The sequence below is a fragment of the Limulus polyphemus genome, unplaced genomic scaffold, assembly GCF_000517525.1.
Source record: "Limulus polyphemus unplaced genomic scaffold, Limulus_polyphemus-2.1.2 Scaffold2680, whole genome shotgun sequence".
NCBI lineage: Eukaryota > Metazoa > Arthropoda > Merostomata > Xiphosura > Limulidae > Limulus > Limulus polyphemus.
In genome coordinates, this window is record NW_013668290.1 from 74867 (window position 1) to 100275 (window position 25409).

The window sequence follows — 25409 nt, forward strand, 5'->3', positions numbered from 1 at the left end:
ACGGAAAAAAAAAAAAGATGGAAATGAGAAGTGGCAAATCAAACTATGACTTAGCAGATTTGATGGCATCAATACAAGAACTACAAAAGAAACAAGAAGAACGAGAAAATAAACAAGAGAAGAGACTACAGCAGTTGTTGGAGGAGAAAGAAAAGAAATGATGAATGAGAAAACCTGCAACAGTGGCAGCTTAAACAGCAAAATAAACAAGAGAGATTACAGCAGTTTTTGGAGGAAAAAGAAAGGAAACAAGAAGAACGAGAAAATAAACAAGAAGAGAGACTACAGCAGTGGTTGGAGGTAAAAGAAAATCAACAAGAAGAGAGACTACAGCAGTGGCAAGAAAACCAGCACCAGTGGCAACTGGAACAAGAAAAGAAACAGGAAGAAAGTCTCCAACAGTTGAGAGAAAGCCAGCATACACAAATGGAAAAGATTAGTAAAAGAACATCCCCAAGGAAGCCTGATGCTTGTGGAAGCAGTGGAAGACCCATCCAGGCCAGCAGATTTGAAGATTGGAAGGTCACTTATGGCAGGTCATCAAGTAGTATCCATAACAGTGGCCAATTTCTCTAAATGTGAGCAGACACTTAAGGAAGGGGCATTGTTGGGTGTGTGCCAGGAGGTAGAGCCAGTCAATGTAAAAGCAAGAAATACAACCATAAAAAAGGACATACACTTCCAGAACATTTAACTGACCTCTATAAGAAGAGCATAGTCCATTTGTCATCATCACAGGCTTTTAAGGTTTGAGAACTTTTGGCGAATTATGAAGACGTATTTTCAAAAGGAGATCATGACCTCGGCTGCACAGACCTTGTGGAGCACAGAATAGACACAGGAAATCACCATCCAAAAAAGATCCCTCCAAGGAGAATAGCTCCGGCAAAGCGACAAGAGATGGAGAAGGTCATGGATGGTTTAATTAAGGAAGGGATAGTCGAGATATCAGATAGTCCCTGGTCAGCTCCCATCGTGTTAATCCAGAAGAAGGATGGGACCCAACGCTGCTGTGTGGACTTCAGGGCTCTTAACAGTATAGCTGAAAAAGACTCATACCCACTGATGATGCTCTTGATGCCCTAAGTGGAGCCAGGTGGTTTTCAACTCTGGACTTAAAGTCAGGTTTCCATCAAGTGAAAATGGTTGAAGCAGATAAACCTAAGACTGCATTTAGTTATGGCCAAGGTTTCTGGCAATACCATGTAATGCCATTTGGGCTTAGCAATGCTCCAGTAACACTTGAGAGGCTGATGGAAAGAGTACTGGAAGGCCTACAATGGAGGATAGCCCTAGTGCACCTGGATGATGTCATTGTGTTTGCAACAACGTTTGATGAGGAAATGTCTTGGCTAAAGGAAGTATTAAAACGTTTGAAACCAGCAAACCTCAAACTACATCCCAAGAAATGCCACTTGTTCCAGAAAGAGGTGCTTTACTTGGGTCACATTGTAAGTGAGCATGGTGTGCAAACTGGTCCTGACAAGATGGAAGCAGTGCATGATTGGCCAACACCAGACAATGTGGGAGAGTTAACAAGTTTCTTGGGACTCTGTACCTATTACTGGAAGTTTGTGAAGGACTTTGCAACTGTAGCTGCTCCACTACATGATTTGACGAAAAAAAGCCAGAAGTTTGAATGGACAGTTTCTTGCCAATAAGCTTTCAAGACATTGAAAAAAAAATTGGCCTCATCTCCACTTTTAAAGCTTCCAAATCCTTCTCTGCGCCCTGTTTAAGAGAAGGTGTCTAGCTTAAACCCCGTGACAAAGAACTATTGGGCACAATGGGACCAGTTGAAGCTTGAAGATGGTATTCTTCTCCGGAGATGGGAAAGTGACGACTTGGCACGTAGTTATACCGAGAAAGTTATGGGTGTTATGCTGCATCAATCCCATGATAGTTTAACAGGAGACAAGGTGTGGTTGTATAATCCCAGGAAAACCAAAGGGAAGTCTCCTAAGTTGTCTTCTCCATGGGAAGGCCCTTATGACATAGTGGATCGTCTCTATCTTTATCTTTCTGGATAAAATGTGGCCGGTGAGGTAAGCCAAAAGTGGTGCATGCCATCAGGCTTTGGCGTTATCAGGTCTAGGACATTTCAGTTGGAACGAAGTGAACAATGGAACAAATTATGCTGCTGAAGAAGTGTCACCTGAAAAAGCCACTGTCGAAGAAGAAACTCTACCTGGTTTTGAGAAGGGAAACAGTGAAGGCCATAATGAAGTTACTACCACTGATGTGACTGTTACCGATAATGGGACATTTCCTGATGGAGCAGATGAACCCCACGTGAAGCAGAAGCCAATGAGACGGAGACCAGTACAGAAGAAGATACGTCTTGTAAAATTAAGAGACTTTGTTGTATTTTATTTTAATGTTTGTAAATTCTGTACATTTAATTAAGTTATTGTTAATTATCTATTGGTTTATTGTATGTGATTATTGTTTGGGATAAACAATACTAAGGAAGGGGCAGTGTTATGACAGCAGAAGTGATGCGATGCTGGGTGCATGCACGCTGGAGTTTCTCGAAGGATCATGAATTTGCCCACCAACTCGAGTGTGATCTAGATGCCATCTTTTTTAGTATATATATATAAGCCCGGTAAAGAAAGCCAACGGCAGATAGATAATTGAGTCAAGCAAACAGTAGGCATCGTAAGTAAAGTGTGTGAATCACTGTGATATATAGCGTGTGTTATAAAGATTGTTAAGTTCAAAGTGACTGTGGAAATTCTGTATATTACAAAAAGTTGTATCAAGAAAGAATAAACTGGTTTAATCAAGAAAGGACTTGTATCACTGAAGTTCCTCGGAAGTTATCAAACAAGCAGATACGTAACAAAATAAAGGTTTTTCATATTGTAAGAGTAAATCCATGCTACCTCACCTTCGTCTTACTTCCATGTTTTGTGTACATCTTTTCAAAAGTTGTACTGTTTTTAATGTTGTGTTTCAAGTGTTATGGTAGAATAAGTATTAAAGATAAAATGTATGCTGATACTAATGATTTTATTGTTGAAAACGAAGCACTGGTGTAAACTACACCCCTCCATCTGGTAACTTTTTGTTTTGGTGTTTATTATTATATTTATTAATTATATTCAATTACTCAACAATTTTATGTTAAAACTGACTGTTAATTTACTGGCATGGTGCTTGTTAAATAAAAATTTATTTTGCTTAAGTCAGTTGCAATAGAGTGCTCTTGCAATGCAAGCTCATTGTACGTAGCTATATGAGTACTGCACTAGCATCAACTATGTGTACACAAATATTGTGCATTTTTTTGTTTTTATTTAAGATATAAATACATTATTACAATTTTATATTTTTAAACTGCATGTGAAAGTTTTTATTTCATATATATATAAAACAGTTGTCAGTCAACTATAAACTAGTAATTATTGTGATGTCATCAGGAAATTATTAAAATCAGTACTACCAGAGATTAAAATCTTCCCTTTGTTACAGCCCAGATTGTTCTAAATTGTTTTAACATGTAATTACTTCACCGTATAAGTAGAAACAATCATTACTACTGTGCAAGTCAACAGTATTGTTTACACAGACCTGGAAAATTTCTGATATTTCATAAATTTGGATTTTACTTGGAAAAAATCCTGGGATTTAAAAAAAGAAACTCCATAATTTTTGCCAAAAACTGCCCTTGAATTTCTAGAAACCAAAATTGTCTACTTTTTAATTTTATTTCAATGGATTTTAAATTTTTTTTCAATAAAAATCTTATCATTAAAGCATCCACAATTAACTTACCATCGAGCATGGTTACTACATACGTCACTTCTAGTATCCTAACAAGAAGTATACTGACAAACTCAACAAATTCTTGAACAATTGTATTGTACTTACGTGAGTGCAGTTGAGTTCCGTCTACAACTTTCCCCAAATGTTCGAGACTTCATGTGCTCATTACATCACATCAACTACAGAACTCTCTGTAGCCAACAATGCAGACATCTAAATGTTTTGTAATGATATGTGAATGAAAATTTTGCTGAAATTATGGCTCTCTAGGTTAAAATAGCAAAATTAAGAAAATATTAGTTTTAAGCTAATCTGTACAAAACTAAAACAAATAAGACAGATGCTTCAGTAATAATCATTGATTAGAATCATCTACCAATGTAATGTTTAGCTACAAAAGAACAAAAAAGCTGCATTCAGTTCCAGGATTTGTATAGCGATTTTGTGACTGCAATAAATTCACTGTCAAAAATAACCTTACACTTACAAATACACAGTTTCAAACTTATAAAAAAATATTTGAATCAGCCTAATTCATGATTGAGGCAGTTATTTAGACTGGCAATTAGTTTTAAGGAAACTACTGCTCGGCAAAATTATCATTGAGCAAGCAAGCTTGCAACAACAATATGTTTGAGCACCTTTTTAAAAGTACTGTAGGTGTTAATGTGAAATTGAATCTAAAGAAATCAAATCCAGATAGCTTGAACAGTCATATCTACTTATAGCCTAAAATAAAGGTACTGGTGCATAGCTTGAACAGTCATATCTACTTATAGCCTAAAAATAAAGGTACTGGTGCATAGCTTGAACAGTCATATCTACTTATAGCCTAAAATATTTTCAGGCTATAAGTAGATATGACTGTTCAAGCTATGCACCAGTACCTTTAAAGGTACTGGTGCATCTTAAAGATTTGTTTTATGTAATGTTTTGAAGTAAGATATGAAATGATTGTGGTAGAAACACGCATTAAAAAGTTCTGGTTAAAAAAATTGTCAGGTCTGTGTGCACCATGAACGTGATTTGGCATGTGACATACTACTTAGAATAATGTAAGTACACTAGATTCGGATGCATGAAACCTTCTGCTATTTGTCAAATGTAAAAAGTAAGGAACCTAGTGAGAGTTTATAACTGCTCAGTTCAATATTTGGGTATGCTTTATCTTGTTTTTCACATTTTAGAATTTGTTTTGTTTTCATTTTCAAGTAACTACCTAATTACATTATAAAGTACAAGTGCATTTGTTTTAAATCTCTATTTCTAAATCCATTTTTTTTTTCTTTCAGGTATTACATTATTATGATGTACAAGTGTATTTGTTAATAGAAAAATGTTATCTAATGTGAAGCTTTATGTCTGTATTAGGTATCAAATAAGTTATGTCTCTTATAATCTTAATAAATATTTGCTCATGTTGATTAATATTTAGATCAGCTATGCTATTGAGAACTGAAATAGCTGGAAACTGTAGTTCTGAGCTGACTGGGATATTATGAAATGTGAATTTACTGTGACATGTGTATGTAGTATTGGCTCACTAGTTCTTTCCAACAGAGTTTAATAGTATTATATTGATTAAATATTATGATATAATGCTGAAACATCAACTATGAGCAAGTTATCAATATTTTAACACACAATGTAGGTAAACAGTTCTGTATTATTGTCATAAGTGTAAAAAAGTAAATATGTTTTAATAATTTCCTGGTTAACAATACCAATTGTAAAAAAGTATATATGTTAAACAATTTCTTGATTAACAATACCTGTACATCCTGGGACAAATTTATACTCAAAGCTATATTTCTACATTATTTGGCATGGATATTTTATGAAAAAATCTTATAGAATGTGTGTGTTTTTTGTTACTGAATTAACAATATTATATAACATAATTTGAAATTAAATGTATATCCATAATTGATTATTCAGATAACACATCAGTACGTTTATTTTGTTATAGATAAAGGATGGCCATGAGAAGAGTCGATTCTTTGCAAGTTTAACCCCTTTACTAGATTCATTCCCACAAAACATATGTAAATATAATATTCTTCCACAACTTGTAAATGCCTTTGAGTTTGGTGATGCAGGTTCTGCTGTTCTGTCTCCAATGTTTAAGGTACAGAATTGTCTTTCAGATATATATAGCTAGTTAGATATTCTAATGTTAGATACATATATTGTTTACTTCTGCTGATACTGAAGTTAGTCAGTAATCAGGCCTATCAAATGATAAGTGGAATCCTAATTCTCACAGTCTAAAAATGCATTTTATGTGTTACATGTATGTTAAATAGGGACAAAAACTTAAATATGCAGTGCCACTTTGTTTTTTTTTATATTTCCAGATTTTATGATTAGAGAAATGTTTTAAGACACTGTTGCCTTTAAGAAGGATTTTTAATCTTAAACCAATTAAAACTTGTACCTAGATTAACAGTTAACTGAGAATTTATGAAAATATTTGAAACTGATTCAGCAGGTGGAAAACGAAGTTTTATAATAAATATTATAGAAAACTTTAAAATTCCTGACTCCAGAACCACAGGTTATGAACTCTTCATTAACGAAAGCCTCTCCATTTTCAATGATCACCCAACACTAAATAATAACATCAACTCCTCCCTGTTGTCATTAATGTAATCAATTCCAGATTCTTAGTGTTTTTATTTGGTAATTATTATTATTTTAAAGATTCATTGTTTATACTTATATTTAAGCCTTTCTCTATAATGGTTTATCTTAACAATGTTATTTATTAAACATGTATGCCACATGTTTTTCATACATTCCATTATATTGTTATTGTTTAAATCTGTTCTTTGTAAACTCCTGATTGAATATGAAAACTTACTCAATAGCTAATGTGTTTTTTTTTGTAGTTTGAATATTATGAATTAATTTGTTTGAGATTTTAATGCTGATGACAGAATTTGAGGAAATTCTGAAACATCCATATTAAAGATGTTTTTTGGTATTACTGTGTTTTTAATATTTATTAGAAAAATATATTAAATATGTATTTCAAAATGACAATATGTGTTTGTATTGTATTATCAAAATGAAAAATCTTTTTTTATTGGCTGGTACATTAAATTAATCTAAATGTTGTGATAATTTTTCCCTTTTTAAATATCGGTAGCGTCATGTGCTCACTTCAAAAATAAAAAATATTTAAGTTTATGAGCCACGTGTGGGATTTAGTTCATCACTAATGTTACTTCATAAGATCACTAAACTGGTGAAGTAAGCGTATTATAGCATCAGGTTCTAGATGTATCATCAATTAGAAATTTACAAAGAATAGAATTTAAATGTTCAGTTCACTGAACAGACACTATGATAACCAGTGTTGAATAATTTAAAAAAGAAACCATCTTAGTAATACTAGAATTTTAATTTATAGGAAATGTCAACATATGGAAATATACTTTCAAGGATAGTTGTAATTATTTATCAAACAATTATTTCCAAAATTATCATTAGATAAAAAGTACCGTGCAGGTATTCAAAGTATAATTGTTTTGTCATTAATGGGTGTCAGACATTTTATTTACTTTTCTTATTACAGTGTTTTTTTATTGTTTTTCTTTTTCATTTTTCACATTAACCTCTTTTTTTTGTTTGGACTAGCTTGGCAAGTTATTAGATACAGAACAATATCAGAAGAAGATAGTTCCTTGTGTAGTGAAACTGTTCTCTTCAAAAGATAGAGCAACAAGAGCTAAACTTCTGCAACAGGTATATCATACTTATTGTTTTTACTTGCTTTGTAACACTTGCTAACTTTTAGTAAATTTAAGGATTTGAACAAACCCAGAATTATACCATTTTATGATGTCTCAGAATTACTTCTGAAAACATGTATATTTGAAATGAAATACAGAAAAGAGAAAATTAGGTATAAATTATTAAAACACACTATTGGTAAACTTTTTGTTATGATTCTTTTTCACATTATAGGTGTACTTACTGTGAGGATTTGTTCATTGAAGTATATATAGTTAGCAGAAAATGATTTCTAAAAAAAAACAGGTTAATGATTTTCTATTTGGTGCAACTCAAAGATTTTAATATCATATAAGGTAGAATTTTGACTGTTTTCCATTGCAATTAACTTAGGTAGCTATTACTGTTATTACCTTTGCCATCAAAATGGACAGAGATTATGTTTTCACCCCTGATTGTTTGTGTGTTTGTCAGCAAGATTTCTTGAAAACAGCTGGATGGACTTGGATGAAAGTTAGCATACATTTGGACTGTGACTCAACTTAGAAGTGATTAGTTTTTGCAGGGTCAAGGTCATAAAAATCCAAAAATCTATTTGTTAACATGAGTTTCGATATTTCACGCTATTTTTGTTCTATAACTGTGTCAAAAATTATTGGATTTTGATGAAACTTGGTGGACATATGTAGAATATTATTCCTCATTGTCCTGCAAAAAATGGTCTGCATCTTGATAATGACGAACATACAGACATATTTTCATACGTTTCGAGAGCCAAATATGATCATTGCTGGTATGCGCTCTAATGAGTGCCCCTCTAGTTATTATTAATATTAGGAATAAATATAGGCATGCTCTGAGATTGTAGTAATGTATTATATCATTGAACAGGTTCTTTTGGATTATATGATAAGAATAATACCAAGTACAGTCCATGTAACAATTGTGACTTAGTTTTTCTTCTATAATGTTTTTACAGGCTACGTTTACTTTTGACACTAGTATTAGGCCTATGTTCAAAAACAAACTTTTGAACATAAATTTTTGAAACTACTGTAAGCCTAATACACTAATCACATTTAACAGAAATTTCCTCAATTAATAGCAACTGACTAACTTACTTATTAGCTGAACAAAAGCAGTAACTCTTATTGAATCAATCAGTCTTCTCTTAATTATGAACTACTTGTATTTATACTGAACTCTCACATCCATCCTGCACAGGAAGTTTCAGGGTTTTAGGACTACTGTTATTAATATTTTTGATATTAATGCCTTGTGCTCTTTAGCTAACACCTAGATTGAAACAGTATTTTCCAGATGCTGTAATATACATTGTTGACATTAAAACACTGAATTTACATTATTGCTCATATGAAACACTTTTTAATTGTTTTTTTGCCATAAAAATAAATGAAAGGAAAACTACAGTGAATGTATAATTTTTATCCCACTTGTAATTGTATATTTATAATCCATTGTAGCAGACTGAATAAAAGTTTTGTAGGTATTTGTTTTAAAAGTGGTTGTAATAAACACCAATAAATGACATTAATTCTGTTTAATATTTTATATTCTCTTATGATGATACATCAATTTTTACTTACTTTGAAAGTTAATATCATTAAGTACGGTAGTACTTAATAGTAGGGATTGCGATAGAACAAAATGATGGCCATAAAAATTGCCTGTTTAAAACCACTTTTAAAATGTCTGAATATTAACAATGTCTATTTCTCAGTTTTGGCTGAGCAAAACTAAAGCTTACTGTACGTATAAAGCCGCCAGAATTGTTATATATGTGTTTATGCAGTGAATTAAAATTTCACTATTTCAATGAATTTTTATCTAAGTAAGTAAGTGAATATTCCAGACAAATATACAGAAAAAATGATGAACCTTATTACTCCAATTGTTTCACAGAACTCTTCTGCTTGAGATCCCAATGATTCCTTTCTTATACTGAAAAGGATACTAGTATACATATGATTATTGTTATATGTATATATAATGGATGATGCAGTATTTGGGACATATAATTAGATTTGAGAGTAGGATGGTAGAAATCCTGATGATTAATAAAATTTAACTGGGCATATGGGTGCCCCACGCTTGGTATCGCTGGTGCACAAAAATTATAGCTATAAAAAAGAAACAAACAAGTATAATAAAAAAAGAATTTAATTTCATATTGACAAGTAGGGATTGATATATATGAAACCTAAATAGCTATAGTAATATAGAAAGTTTTAATGCTACAAAAGTATTGAAACAAGAAAGTCAAAACTACAAAAACTGAGTTACTTAAAATTTAAAACATTTTATCCCTACTTTGGCTCAGACTAACATGATTACAATGATTTCTAAGTACTTAAACTGCTAAAATATTTAGAATGCTAAGCAATTTCAAATGAACTTCACTAAAATAGAAAGTACTAAAATCATTATCTCACAAATTTTATGGCCAGGTGGTAAGGGCCCTTGACTTGTAATCTGTGGGTCGCAGGTTCAAATCCTTTCACACCAAACATGCTCGCCCTTTCAGCCTTGGGGTTGCTATAATGTGACAGTCAATCCCATTATTCGTTGGTAAAAGAGAGTAGCCCAAGAGTTAGCAGTGGGTGGTGATGACTAGCTGCTTTCCCTCTAGTCTTTCACTGCTAAATTAGGGACGGCTAGTGCAGATAACCCTCGTGTAGCTTTGAGCGAAATTCATAACAAACCACAAATTTTATCTTTATTTAAGCCATAAAAAGTAGTGATTTATTTTTCTTTGGAATTAATTTAATTTAATTTTGAAGAATATAAAATTTTCTATCATGGATTAACATCTAAAATTGTGTACATTGATACCCCCCTCTCCTCCCAAAAAAGTAGAAGTGGATTTGGTACTAATTCTGTTATGAAAAAATGAACTAAACTTGTATTATTTTCTGTGTAAGTAATTATAAACTAAAATTGTACTCTTGTTATTGTACACATGCCATACATAGGTATTTTTTTACATTTCCAACATAATTTGTGAATAATTATTCCAAAACACCTTTTAAATCTGTAACATTATTTTGTCTTTCTTATCATCAGATGGACCAGTTTGTACATCATCTTCAACCTTCTCTTATCAATGATCAGATTTTCCCCCAAATCATCCAGGGATTCATGGACACTAATCCAACCATTAGGGAGCAAACAGTCAAAGTTAGTGAAGTATTTTTCACTAAAGTTTTCTTAGTTCTTTTTTAAAATTAGTGTTTTAGTAAATGCTTTCTGTTATTTCTTTCAAATACTAGGTATGTGTGTGTGTGTGTTTGTCATCATTCTTAGATTAATTTTAGTCATGGTTTGTAAAAGTATCCAATCATTAACCATTAATTTTCATGAAAGAACATTAATGTGACTTAAGAAAGACTCAGATAAATAAATACATTGGCATTAAAGGTTATTAAAATTCTGTAAAACATCTCTAATATGTATGGGTGTTTCAACACAACAGAAGTTATCATTCTAATAACATTTTTTTTATCTTGTAAATTTAAATTCTGAAATACACTTACCTCCTCTCACACTTTAGCTTTATGCCGTCAAAAGTTTCTCATCCCTGTCCATCTAACCATTGGTATGAATTATACCTTGCTTGCTCCAGTCTCTATACCCCACTATATTGCCCATAATGATTTTAATCTTGTGACTCTCTCCTCCAACGTCAATGTGCCCTCCATACCGGATCCATATGATACCCCCATTATTACTTCTTATTCATTTTTTCTTGATGGCAGAAATTACAAAGACAGTCTTATGTGATTATTGCAGGTTTCTCTTCAGTGTTATTTCTAAGTTTTCAACCATTTTCTTTTGGTTTCTTTTAGATCTGTTCTAATGGGTCTTGAGTTTATTGTTTATTTTTTTTATTTTACAGGAAAAAAAAGAAACAATTTTTTTGGAGATGTTTTTTGAATATTAATACATATGTTCACATCTCAGACATGGAGTTGCCTGAAGCTCTTCCCATACCACCTCGTGTGTCTGGGGTGATCTGGGTGTCAGGGGTGAGTCTACCTTCTGCAGGGGACATACAGTTCCTCATACACAGAGATTTAGAGTCTTACTCTTACATGCAATCTCATGTTTTTTCTCCTCTAGTCTGAGACTGAGTTTGTGGAGGATCAAGGACGAACTGGTGAGAATTTAGATTTTATATTCTCGGCACCTTTCTTTGCTCAGGCAGCTAATCATGAGCCTCAGACAAGTATTCCACCTCCTGCTCCCTTTTTGCAACTAGTATGTCAAGTTTGCAATATTTTGATTATTTCTCCTCTAGCTTATGAATCTTCTCCTTCTTTATTGAGGGAAAACCATTCATCTGATTACCTGGTCCTTCCACCTTTGTCAGACATTGCTGTGCATGTAAGGAGATTTGCTAATCATCTGAGAGAAGGTGCTGCCATGCATTGTCCTCCTCATTTAGTGGATCAGCATGGCTTGGCTTTCCATTGCCTGAAGCACCTTTATTTGGACTCTCAGAGGTTAGACCTTCTTTTTTCCTATGTGGGGCTCTAGACAAGATGCCATATTTTGGCTTAATCAATCTCAATTTACCAGAATTCGTCTATAACAACAGTTTTGTCATTTTTTTGCAACTGTTGTCTGAGGCTTATCACAGATCTCCTGTACAATTTTTGGGTGATCTTAGTCATTTATTGACTTCTACTTTGGGCAGATTATCAGCTTCTGCTCTCTCCTTGGTATCTTGGTTGGTTTGTTGTTGGGATCTTTTAGAGAGAGATGCCTTGCTGGAGAGAGTTTGCCTTCCTGCTTTGGCCCTTAGAGATCTCAGAGAAGCTCCTTTTCTCAGACAGCCTATATTTGCTAGTATTCCTGATTCCATGAAATCTTGAGTGGATGTGGCCCGTCTCCACTCTTCTATTTCTACCCTGGCTTCTTGACTGGCATAAAGTTCTTTTACAGGATGGTTTTCTGTGTCTCCTGTTCAAGTTTCTAGACCTTCTGTTGTGGGGCTATGATCCATTGGAACACAAGGAAGATTCCAACATTACCAGTGGGTATCCTCTTCTAGGGTAGAGCTCAGACAACAGCGTCGGTGACTACTTTATAGGGTTAGGTTCTGTGGGGTCTTGACTCAGAGGATTCGTGTCAGTATGAGATCCTTCACAACAGATCAGTGTGTCATTCAAGTTCTCACGAAAGGATTGATCATTCAGTTCACATCTCCTCCTCCAATATCTCTCATACTAGTTGGCTTTCCATTTCCCAAGGACCCTCTCGCATTCAGATGTCGAGCTCAAGTCATGTAGGATCTTCTGCATAAAGAGGTCATAGATCGAGTTAACTTCTCTCTTGAGGATTTTTATTCCTGGCTCTTTGTGTGGTATCGATAAAGATGGATGATTTGTGACTTATCATCTACCTTTTTCGTCTCTTTGGTTTATAATGGACTGGTTTCTGTCCCTTCGGTGGCTCTTCAAATACAGTTGTCTCCTTCTCCACCAGCATGTGGAGTTCTATCTCTTTTGGAGATGTGGGCATCCTAGAAATCACTCATTTCTTTAGGTCAGGCTCACATGCAGACTCTTCAATGGTCATTACAAGACCAGTGGAACATTTTCACAGATTCACTGGATTTTCTGGTGATCCTTTCAGCTTCCTGTTTGCAGGATCTTGGCTGGTGGTCGAACAGGGACAATACTACAATTGTTGTCACATCCAGAGATACATCTTTTCACAGATACTTCTCTCCAGGGCTGGGGTGCTTGTATAGAGAATATGGAATTCAAATGACTTTGGACAGAAGAGGAAACTTTTCTGCATATCAATCTATTAGAATTTCTAGCCATTCAATGAGCTATGATTCAGGTTGTTGAATTGTTACGAGGAAAGGTGGTAATGCTTCACTTGAACAATTCCACAGTCATCTCCTATATTTGAAAGCAAGGTGGCATTCATTCCAGATCTCTATGCTTTTGAACATTGGATCATCTGTTTTGGGCACATAAACATCAGATCATTCTCTTTGCTTGTCATGTTTCAGGGGTAATGAATATAGTGGCGGACCAGTTATCTCATCCCAACAGAGCTTTCCTACAGATTGGATGCTTCATCCTCAAGTTTTTTGTTGGATTTGTTTTCATCTGGGAATGCCTCAGGTCGATGCTTTTGCCACACACACTGGAATGCTCAGCTCCCACCCTTGTGGTCTCCTGTACCTCACCCTCTGGCTTTGGGCATTGATGTTTTCAGCCAAGATTTGATGGATCTTCATCTTTACCAGGTCCCTCTGATTGTGTGTTATCCAAGGTTCTTGCATTGATTCACTCCACATCCTATTGAGTTCCTCTGGTGACACCACATTGGCTGGATCAACCTTGGTTTCCACTCCTCCAGTATCTTCAGGAGTTTCAAAATCTCTTCCCGTTCCTCTCTGACCATCTCTCTACATCAGCCCTGTTTAGACATTTTTCATCTGGCAGTTAATGCTCTTCGACTACACGCCTGGCTTTTATGTGTCCATTGCATGACACCAGGGTTTGACTTCTCAGGTAGAATCCTTATTATCAATGAAAATGGTTTACTTATCGTCAATGGTCTTTCAGACATGTGTCTACTTGTCCCACTGGGCCACATGTCTCTCAATTTCTGACGTCGTTATTCGACAAAGGTGAATAAGAAGTAATAACTGGGAGCATATGTATGGGTCTGATATAGAGGGCATATTGATGTAGGTGGAGAGATTCACAAGATTAAAATCACTATGGGCAATATAGTGGGGTATAAAGATGGGAGAAAGTGAAATATAATTCACACTAATGCTTAGATGGGCAGAGAAGAGACACTTCCATTGGAATAAGGCTAAAGTGTGAGAGGAGGTAAGTATTACCAGAAATACATTTTCAGTATAGGAAAATGGAAACTTACACGGAAAGAAATCAGTGCAAGTAGTGAATAAAACATATTTTCTGATTTGGATGGGTTTAGTTTTTAATTGGAATTTTCTTTTTCAATTTTAGTGCATGCTTCATTTGTCTTCAAAGCTCAACTATCACAACTTGGATGAAGAACTACTAAAACACTTTGCTCGACTTCAAGCAAAAGATGATCAGGTAAGTAATTTTTCCATCATTTAAAATGTTTATGAAATCATAATTCAACAGGTGTCCAATGATCAAGTCTGTTTTGTCATTGTTAAATTTTAAATTCAAATTCAGCATAAGCTGAAGTTTTTAAAATGAAACCAGGCTATGATTATTTCGTATCCTAGCTGTCCATCTTTTCCTTTTATCAAATACTATTGTTGGTACATTTTCTTTTCATCATAATTTCAGGGTCTCATTTTGAAATATAAAATTTTATTGTAAATTATGGAGAGTAAATTATATTTTAAAAGATGCTACCATGTGTGTGTGTTTGGAAGATGAGCTTTTGGCATGTTATAACTCTTTAGTTTGTAATATTTAAATGTGTAAATGTATAGTAGAGTTTGTCTATGAAATTGTTTGAAGCTGCTGGTAGGCAGTAACTGTTGAGAAGTTTTTGGGGTAGGAGGGTGAACTTGACATGCTGGATTTTGAATCCGAATGTTTTTGTCACATTGCTACTAAAACATGCTCCAGACTATTTGATTAACAAGTAGCTCAAGAGTTGATGGTTGTGGTACTGTTAAGTAGCTGCCTTCCCACTAAGATAAAATAACCCTACATTGCTTGTTTAGTGACATTTTGTAGTAGAAGAGAGTAAATACCAGGTACAATAATATATATAGAAATCCTGAATAAACTATAGATAAGTATTTCATAGGTTCTAGAGTAAATGCAACATGCAAACTGTACGATGGACCAAGGTATTTTTATTCTTCACATGAACATCACCTTGCATTCCAATTTGTCAGAGTTTTAATCAGACTGACATTGTCAAGTCAACATATCTTGATACAAATACCTTTTTAACACATCTAATTTTTGTGTGTGACAGACTTGTAGATTTTACTAAAATCTTGCCACAACATTCCTTCTCTAGTATGTGGTCAGTCCAGTGGACCAAGTCCATGCATATTTTCTTAAAGCATAAACTTCAACTAAAGCATTTTATTAATGGACATTTTTTCTAATTATTACAGGGAGGAATTCGAACAAATACAACAGTTTGTTTGGGAAAAATAGCAAGTTATTTGCATCCACAGGTAAAGTTTATTTCTTCATAAGATTGCTATTGTGAATATCTTTTGTTGTTTTGAGAAAAATTATGATATAGCTTTAGAGATTTTATGGCAGGTTTCAGATATAATCAAAAAGTATTATTTGATAAACAGATTTTTAAAATTGTCATATCACCACATTTAGATATAATCAAGAAATATTACTTAATAAACTGTCCATAAATCTTTTTTACACTACAATCAAAATGTAAGAAAAGAATATTACCCAATACAGTGGTTCCCAACCTCTGGCTTGTGAAACATTGCTGGTCAACACGGAGATTTTAGCCAGTCTATAAGATGGTTGAAATAAAACAAGTTTTAAAATATAGGAACTGAAATATATTCTTTTGCAACATGACTTAAAAGTGCTTTTAATTTCTTATGAAGTGGCTCGTAAAATTTTGGGTTCAGAACTAGCTGGCCCTTAAATGAAAAAAAAAGAAAGTTGGGAGCCACTGATGTAATATACAGACTATAGAAATATTAACTCCATCATGTTAACACATGATGAAAGACATTGTGTGACATACAGGTTTTAGAAATGTTACTCTTAAGTAGATATGATCAAGAGCCATTACTTAATATATATAAACACTTTTTAATTGCTTTAAACATTAATTTTTTTAAATCTTTAACAATGAAACGTGTAAAATTTATTTTTTAAATTTAGACTTTTTTTTCATATTTGAATGAAATTGGCACAAAACTTAAAACAGCTTCGAAAGATGTGGAAGAAAGGATAAACATTGAAATATGACTTGATAAAGTTTTCACAGTAAGAATGTAGTAACTATTTTTTATTGTTTAGAATATCTAAACTATCTGTTTTGTGTAATCTTGTGCCATTTTCAGACGAGACAAAAAGTTTTGATATCTGCATTCTCCCGAGCCATGCGTGATCCTTTCCCTCCAGCTCGAACAGCAGGAATTCTTGCCCTTTCTGCTACACAGAGTTATTACACCCTACGAGACTGTGCCACAAGAATTTTACCAGCTCTTTGTGCTTTGACAGTTGATCCTGATAAATCTGTAAGAGATCAGGTGTGTAACTACTGTAAACAGTCAGAAGTTATCAATGTTGCCAGTTTCTAAGCTAGCGATCAGGTGTGTAACTACTGTAAACAGTCAGAAGTTATCAATGTTGCAAGTTTTTAAGCTAGAGATCAGGTGTGTAACTACTGTAAACAGTCAGAAGTTATCAATGCTGCAAGTTTTTAAGCTAGAGATCAGGTGTGTAACTACTGTAAACAGTCTGCAAGTTTTTAAGCTAGAGATCAGGTGTGTAACTACTGTAAACAGTCAGAAGTTTTTAAGCTAGAGATCAGGTGTGTAACTACTGTAAACAGTCAGAAGTTTTTAAGCTAGAGATCAGGTGTGTAACTACGGTAAACAGTCAGAAGTTATCAATGTTGCCATTTCTAAGCTAGAGACCAGGTATATATCATCCTTGCTCCAAGTTTTTGAGATGGATATCAGGTGTGTAACTACTGTAAATAATCAGAAGTTATCCATGTTGCCAGTTTCTAAGATAGAAATCAGGTATGTATCATCCTTGCTGCAAGTTTCTGAGCTAAAGATAAGATACATAACTACTGTTTAAACATAGAAGTCATCCATGCTACAAGTTTTCAAGCTAACAAACTAAAGCTTTAGTTTATGGTTCTAAAGAAATGAAAGAAAATTGGTCTTGTTGTTTTTTAAATTTTTATTAGATATCAAATCCATCACAAAGTATTAAAAATTTGTTTATAGTTTATGGAAATTACTTTAGAATTTTTTACTACAGCACAATTTTAGGTGACACCGTAAAGTTTCGTTATATTGATATATTTTGAATTAACGCTAATTTATATAAAGGATTGCATTTAGTAATTTGTAATATTATAGTTCTTTGTATTTATTTTCACCCAGGCATTTAAAGCAGCAAAAGGTTTTCTAAGTAAACTGGAGAAAGTTTCGGAGGACCCTAGTCTAACTGAACAAATGGGTATGTTTGCATTCTAGTGTTAACAGCTAATTGTGTATGTTTTTATTTAGGGACCCCTGTGAGATGCTTAAAATTGTCTGTTGATTAGAAAATTAAGCCTAAAGCTTAAAATACATTTTTATGATGAAAAACATTCAGCTAACAAATTCTGACTATTTTTCACACAGTATTTTCATGTTTTCAAATAAGCAAGTAAAAATATGAAGGATATACTAAGTTAAGAAGTTTTTAAATGTATATATATATATATATATATATATTTTATTCAGGTTTTACTATAAAATGATAAAAACTCTGTAATCCGAACACTTTTGAAAGATGGCTCTTCCTTCTTCAGGTTTAAATATAATAATGAAAAGTAATAGCCTTTTAAAATACTAAGTAAGTTTTCATCTAAATGAAACCTTGTAAGTTTTGACTTTGGTTGATCCTAATACCAAAAGAATTCAGTAATTTAGAGCCATCTCTACAAGTTAACATTTATTGAGTAAACTGAATACACTATCTTTTACCAAAATAGACAGCTGAGTTTATTCAATGTAAAATGAAAAGATGTTGTTGACACTAGAACATGGAACTGGTTGGACCACTTTGATAGATCTATATTGATATAAGCATTAGATAAAGAAGTAAGATGTACACTTTTCGTGCTTACAGTAAATGGGTTTCCTGAAATAAATTGAGTTTTGTGTATTTGAAACAAGAAATATGTATATCTGAAATATTCTATTTTTTTTATCAACTAAGATATAAGAAAATTTTAATGAGAAGCTTAAGAGTTTTGTGAGTAATGTGTTGAGAATCTGATTTATCTAAATTTGAGAATGCTACCAATAATGTTTATTCATGAACAATTAATACATCTTGAAATAAATGTTAAATAATATTGTTAATCATAAAACCAAAGAATGTCCAATTTTAATTTCTTTAAATATATAAAACAATTTTTTTATTGATTCTGAACTCAGAAATAGATGTTTTTCATACACTTTCTCAATGAGCATATATGTTCATTAGTCGATACACTAACCTTCCAAAAAATAAGAAATTGCCTGGAAGATGAATTTTCTAGATTTATTATTTACAACACAAATTTTTAGTTCATTACTCATCAGCAAACCCCCATCTTAACACACACATGCACACATTCCCTGGCTACAGCAGTGTATAAGTCCAGTTTCATCTGGATTGTTTTTAAGTACAGTTAACTGTACAAGTGTATTTTGAAATATAATTATTGTATTTAGTTATGATCTATATTCTGTATTACTTAGAGGCTGATGTAAATGCTGCTAGCTCTGGATCTTCTACTGGTATAGCAGCCAGTTGGGCAGGTTGGGCAGTTTCTTCCTTAACAGCTAAGTTTTACAAGTCCAGTCAACAGTCTCCTTCTCAACCCACTGCTGTTCAAGCTGACTCTCAATCACCAAAATGTGAGCACAAATGCTACTGTATATTTTTCCATAACTCTGATTAGTGATGATCATTTTGAAAAATTCCATGTGTGCATTTTACATTACGTTTTCTTTCTGACTCATTGTGTAAGTGTTATGTTCTCTTTCATTTTCACCTCTTGTTTTAAACTAGGTTGGTTATTATTTATTGTTTTCTATTCCAATATTTATCAATCTCCATCTATTGTTCCCACACACCACTGTCATTCTCCAATTGTTGTGTTTTCAAAACATTGTCAGTTAGATTTATTTACATTTTACTGTTGTGCTTTTAATATTTAACTTTTGTGTTTCTAGTGTCTTCAGACTCTAGTCATTCTGTTGTGTCTGATCAGTCTCATGCTGCTGCAGCCATTGTGAAAGATGATCATCAAGACTCTGGCTCAGATAATGAAGAAGAATGGAATGACTGGGGGGATATAGAGGCTAGTATCATTCTTTTAAATACTTTGAAACATTAAGGGAGTGACAAAAACTTGGAATTTGTTTTGTAATCATAGATAGAAACCTAGGTTTTAGCATTTAATATATATATATATATATATATATGTTGTTGTTTTTTTCAAGGACTCTTCTGTTACTTCATCAACCACAGCTGTGCCTACTACATCATCAAAACTAGAGGGATGGGATGTGAGTGAGGATTGGGAAAGCTTTGAAATGGACTCTGGAGGAGAAAAAAGCAATACAACAGTAAGTCGTATGTTGAATACAAAAATGCCCTTCAAGCTAAACATAATAATGATTGACACATTGTATGTACAATGGGAAAGTTACAAACATGGCAGAACAGATTCAGAACATAGTTAGTTTGGAAATAATTAAACATTTATCAAAGATGCAAGAAATCTTTGTACAGAGAGGGTCAAAAGAAAGTAAAACATTGGGCAAATTTATGGAGTGTGTCAGAATTTAAAATATAATATTCTTTTTTGCCAATTGTCAAAATAAAAAGGCTTTTACTTATATTTCTTTATAGTATATAAATATATACTATGTTGTTGTTGGGCTTAGGATTCTTTTATAATAGGTGTCTGTGACTTGCTGGAGATAAATTCAACGAACAGCACGGACTTCACTTGTTTTCTAAATAATATATATATTTGGAACTAGTTGAACATATGTACAACAAATTATTCACACTATAGAGATTATAAGCATATCATAAACACTTTATATATAGTTCTCCTCCTCTTGTCAAAAATCCACATAGGCATAATCAATTACTTTAGAATTTCAGTTGACAAGCCGAACTATCTTCTCTATTACTATCGCACTAGCATTCTGCGTGTGATTCACTTACAATTCTGACGCCAGTTACTGTAACTGTTTGATCTTCTTTTTTTCTGAAGATCCTCTGTTTCTTTTGCCAAAATGCACTCAGGCTGATTCAATTACTTTAGAACCACGCTTTGATGGAATAAATTATTTTTCTTATCTCTATTTCTACTGTTAGTCTTACTCTAACATATTAAACGTTAGGCCTACGTCAGTCATTGGGTCTATCACTTCTACGCTTGATAACTTTACACCGAATGTTTCCTTGGCCTGTAACTTTACTCATTTATGCTATTATCTGTCTGCTGTTTTTGCTTCTCTCACTATTTATATCTTTATTGCTTAATAGTCTGCCTACCTTCTATATTCTCAACATCAATGTATTACACGTGACAATCGATAGTTTCAACATCAATGAATTATTAACAAAACTTCCTACAATCATCTGCTTTTAACTCTTATTACAATAAAAACTAAACAATAATAAAGTATTCACTCAAAAATAAATCAATTAATAATATCTAAACTAAACAGTCTTATCATGACAGAGTATTTTTCTGATTAGATAAAACTTGTGTATAATGGGTTTGTCAAGCAGGTCCAACCTCATACAAAGCCCACAGCAATTACATCAATCACCAATTTGAATCCATCTTATTGTCTTAATTTAAAATTATTTGCCTTAATAATCTCTCTCATCATTAGCTCCTTAGACTTACATGTTAAGTTGAATTTGTATAAAATAATTTGTTTAACCCTTTATTATCTCCACCCATATATTTACACATGCTAGATATCATCTCCTCCTGTATATTTATGCCAGTTATAGTAATGAAAAAACTTTCATGAATGATGAAGGGTTAAAGAGAAAAATCAAATAGAATTTACCAAAAATATACAAACCAGAATTTTCAGTGACATCTCTTTTCTGAATAGCTTGTTTCAACATGTATGTATAATGGCTTTTGATCATAAAGTACATAAAAATCCCTGTTAAATATACCTTTTGTTCTTTCTTTACATTTTCACGGTTGAATATATAGTGACAGTTTGCTCATTTTCCAGTTAAGACCTCGTTTTATTAGTTTAATGGCAAGAGATTCTAGCTTTCTAAGTTGGAATTCCTTCCAGGAATGGAAGATTGATGCAGAAACACTGTAAGTAGGCACAACAGCACATTTGTTTAGATGGTAGTTGATAATACTACTGGTAGCATACGTTTTAGTGTTAGTGTTATTTTATTTGATTACAGAGTGTTTGGTCCAGTATAGCCCTGGTTGCACCTTAGGTATGCAAATTCATATTCATTATGGATGTTGTTTGTCTTCAAAGTTGAAGAGCCCTTTTAACTTAGACTCTATTTTAAAGACATATTTAAACAGAACTTGTGGATTTACTGTTTAATAATTTTCTTCTTAATCAGGTATGAAATAGTGCCAAAGTAGGATTTGACTAAAATCTCAATTTTCTTTGGAACATCTGACTACAGATGAGGTATTTAGTTTTCTGTTTAGAAATGCCAATGGAAAACAGTTTTATTTAAGCATCTGCTTAATGTTCTCAACTTCTGCTTGAAAAACCTTTTGATTTACTGATATTTTAAACACTTTGTATACCACAATTTTAATCAGATTTTCTTTAACCCTTTTGCTCCTGGTAGGTCAAAGTGTGCATGTCACAACCTTTTACAGAGTTACATTAAAAATTTAATTAAGCTACTTTATTATCAATGTACTGGAATAAACTTGGTATCAAAACATGGTTGATAGATAAAATTTTGATATTATTTAAGTTTTAAGTACTTGATTTTATAAGAAAATATTTAACAAAATTTTCAATCTCTCCTGGTATGAGAACAGTGATGTTTGCTCTCTATGTGAATAAAATGTGAATAATGCCCAGTGAATACACTTTAGTTGTTAGTATACCCTGTGTCAGAAACTACTTTTTAGTAATATATATATAGTAATGTAAATATATGGGTGTGTTGGGCTAAGGATTCTTCTACAGTAGGTGTCTGTGACATTTTGGTGATAAATTCAACAATAAACAAACAGCATATGATCCACTTATTTTTAAAATAATATAGATATTCGAAACAAGTTAAATGTATGTACAAAAATTCTATACACTATGGAGAATCATAGTTGTATCTTAAACACTACACAGTTCTCTTATTGTCAAAACTCAACTTAGGCCAATTCAATTGCTTTAGAATTCAGTTAACAAGCTGAACTATTTTTCTCTATTTTTATCACAATAATATCCATATTATAAGCATAAGTTACCGCAGTTGTATCCTGAACTTCCAATAATCGTCTGCTTTTCATACTTCCAATAATCGTCTGCTTTTCATACTTCCAATAATCGTCTGCTTTTCATACTTCCAATAATCGTCTGCTTTTCATACTTCCAATAATCGTCTGCTTTTCATACTTCTAATAATTGTCTGCTCTTTGTACTTCCAATAATTTTCTGCCTTTTGTCAAAGTCCACACAGGTGGGTTCAGTTAGTTTAGAACACCCTTTGACATATTATTCTCCTTATCTCTTTCAAACTGTTAATCTCCCTCTAAACATATCAACCGTTAGGCCATTCACTCCCAGGATGGTTAACTTTACATTTTCTAAGTTTTTCTTGACCGAACTTCTCTTTCATGTGACTTTACTTTTACTCTCTTCCCACTTGTTTGGTCTCGGCTATTTATATGTCTATAACTTAGGCCTTCTAGAAATATCCATAGCCTCGACATCAATAGATCAAAAACACAACATTCAATAGCCTCAACATCAATGAATTACAAACACAAAATAAATAAATTAATAATACTACCTACATTAAACAGTCTTTTATATCTGACATCCTGATTTTTAAGGCATAAATATCTAAGAATGAGAGTTTGTAATTTTTTTATTTCTAACGTTAAACTTTATATTGGGAAGTTCATTTAAAAACTGGAGAAATTTGTTATGTGACTCAACATAGTTAAACATCACAAAATTGTCATGAGTTTGTCTCCAGTAATACTCAGGCTTAAAATGTTCAGGACAGGAATGTAACCAATTTTTTTCTGAAAGCACAGGACAATGTTAGCAAGGTTGGAGCCCATAGCAACTCTATCAGTTTGTTCATAAATTTTACCAGTAAACATAAAATAGGTTTGTTTGGTAGCATTATGTGTTTTGAAAAAATCATTAGTCATACCCTATACAACTTTATTTTCAACGAACACAAGGTTAGAACAAAGATCAATGGTTTGGTCTAGAGGTAAATTTGTGAACAATGGTTCAGTATCATAACCTGCACAATGAACATCATCATTATACTGTGTTTAAGTTATTGAATATTCGTTTTATACAAACTCTTTCAAAAACATGATGAAACCTCTTGCTAATGGTTGATTACAGGTGCCTACAAAACATTTGGTCTAAGTGAAAATTTCTGTTTGTTAACTTTAAGGAGTCCATATAAAACCCCACACTGTGAGCTGTGGTTTGATGTTCTGTTGTGAAAATGTAAAGAAAGAAGGGAATATGAACTATAATCAATGAATACGAGGTGGAATAAAAACTGTTTGGTATGAGGCAAATAAACTCAATGCTGCCTGGGAAATTCATTATCTGCAGTATTGTTATTTTCTACTGAAACCGTTGGAGTATTTTGTTTATTTTCATGGGAAATTTATGTAAATAGTGTATCTGATTAATTGATCTGACATAACTTTCAAAGAGAGAGCATTAAATGGTATTGTTAAAAATATAAATTTTTATCTAGTTATCAAAAGTAAAATTTCAGGAAAAAATGTCTGGTCAAGTTACAGTACCGTTTTCAAATTTCTTTATCATAAGGTTCAGCCCACCTCTTTCACACTATTTTCAAATCACTGCCAGAGACCTATCCTTCCTGTTGCTTTACTGGTTTTAAACTGCTGTGCTTTCAACCAAAAATCCCCTTACAAGGTATAGGTATAATTTTCTAATGAAATTAATTCATATTTCTGTATCAATAAAGACATGTTATCGTATCTTAATTTACTTATTTGTTTAGGTTTCATCAAGTAGAGGGGACTGGAATGAGAGTTTACATGAAGACTTTATTCCAGCAGACCCTAAGTTAAAGCCAGCTAGTTCCTACAATTGGAAAACCCAACCATCTTCAGTATCAGACGATGTTTTTTCGTCCCTTGGAGGTTCTTCCAAAAAGGTGAGATAAACATTCTAGAAACACAAAAAGTGCCAATTTCACAGGATGTTACAGTTTCATACATACTTTGACCAGCATGGCTAAAGTATAAGGAAAACATATTTGATGCATATAAGCCCTGAATCATAGCTTTCTTGCATTTAAAAGACCCAAAACACATTTTACAGTATGGCTTCGGCAATATTTATATCTTTAAATAAATTAGTAAATGGCAACCATTACTTTCCAGTAATTCAAAATAACTAAAGAATTGTATCTTGTTAAACATTATGGAAATATCTCTTATGAAGTGAAAGAATTTGATAAAACTGACAAATAATCCATGAAACATTAAAGTTTTTTAGATAATATATGTAAAGTGTACGTATGTCATACTTTTATATTTCTGTATAAACTATATGTACTGTGTACGTAGTTATGACTTTTGGAGTTGTGTAGCTATATACATGTCTTTTACATAGTTATGTCTTTTGGAGTCCTGTAGCTATATACGTATGTCATACTTTTATATTTCTGTATAAACTATATGTACTGTGTACGTAGTTATGACTTTTGGAGTTGTGTAGCTATATACATGTCTTTTACATAGTTATGTCTTTTGGAGTCCTGTAGCTATATACGTGTCTTTACATAGTTATGTCTTTTGGAGTTCTGTAGCTATATACGTGTCTTTTACATAGTTATGTCTTTGGAGTTCTGTAGCTATATACGTGTCTTTACATAGTTATGTCTTTTGGAGTTCTGTAGCTATATACGTGTCTTTTACAT

General features: G+C 32.8%; 1 protein-coding gene across 1 annotated transcript in view; it reads left to right on the forward strand.

The window, feature by feature from the left end:
• LOC106467618 (N-terminal kinase-like protein) overlaps window positions 1-25409 on the forward strand; it is a 59073-nt gene that overhangs the window by 29582 nt on the left and 4082 nt on the right. The window contains exons 9-19 of the mRNA XM_013927980.2: window positions 5741-5899; window positions 7414-7521; window positions 10594-10707; window positions 14532-14624; window positions 15638-15700; window positions 16571-16759; window positions 17630-17705; window positions 18980-19138; window positions 19457-19584; window positions 19727-19852; window positions 24486-24641. Of these exons, the coding sequence (XP_013783434.1) occupies window positions 5741-5899; window positions 7414-7521; window positions 10594-10707; window positions 14532-14624; window positions 15638-15700; window positions 16571-16759; window positions 17630-17705; window positions 18980-19138; window positions 19457-19584; window positions 19727-19852; window positions 24486-24641 (1371 nt within the window). The remainder of the gene's footprint in view (window positions 1-5740; window positions 5900-7413; window positions 7522-10593; window positions 10708-14531; window positions 14625-15637; window positions 15701-16570; window positions 16760-17629; window positions 17706-18979; window positions 19139-19456; window positions 19585-19726; window positions 19853-24485; window positions 24642-25409) is intronic.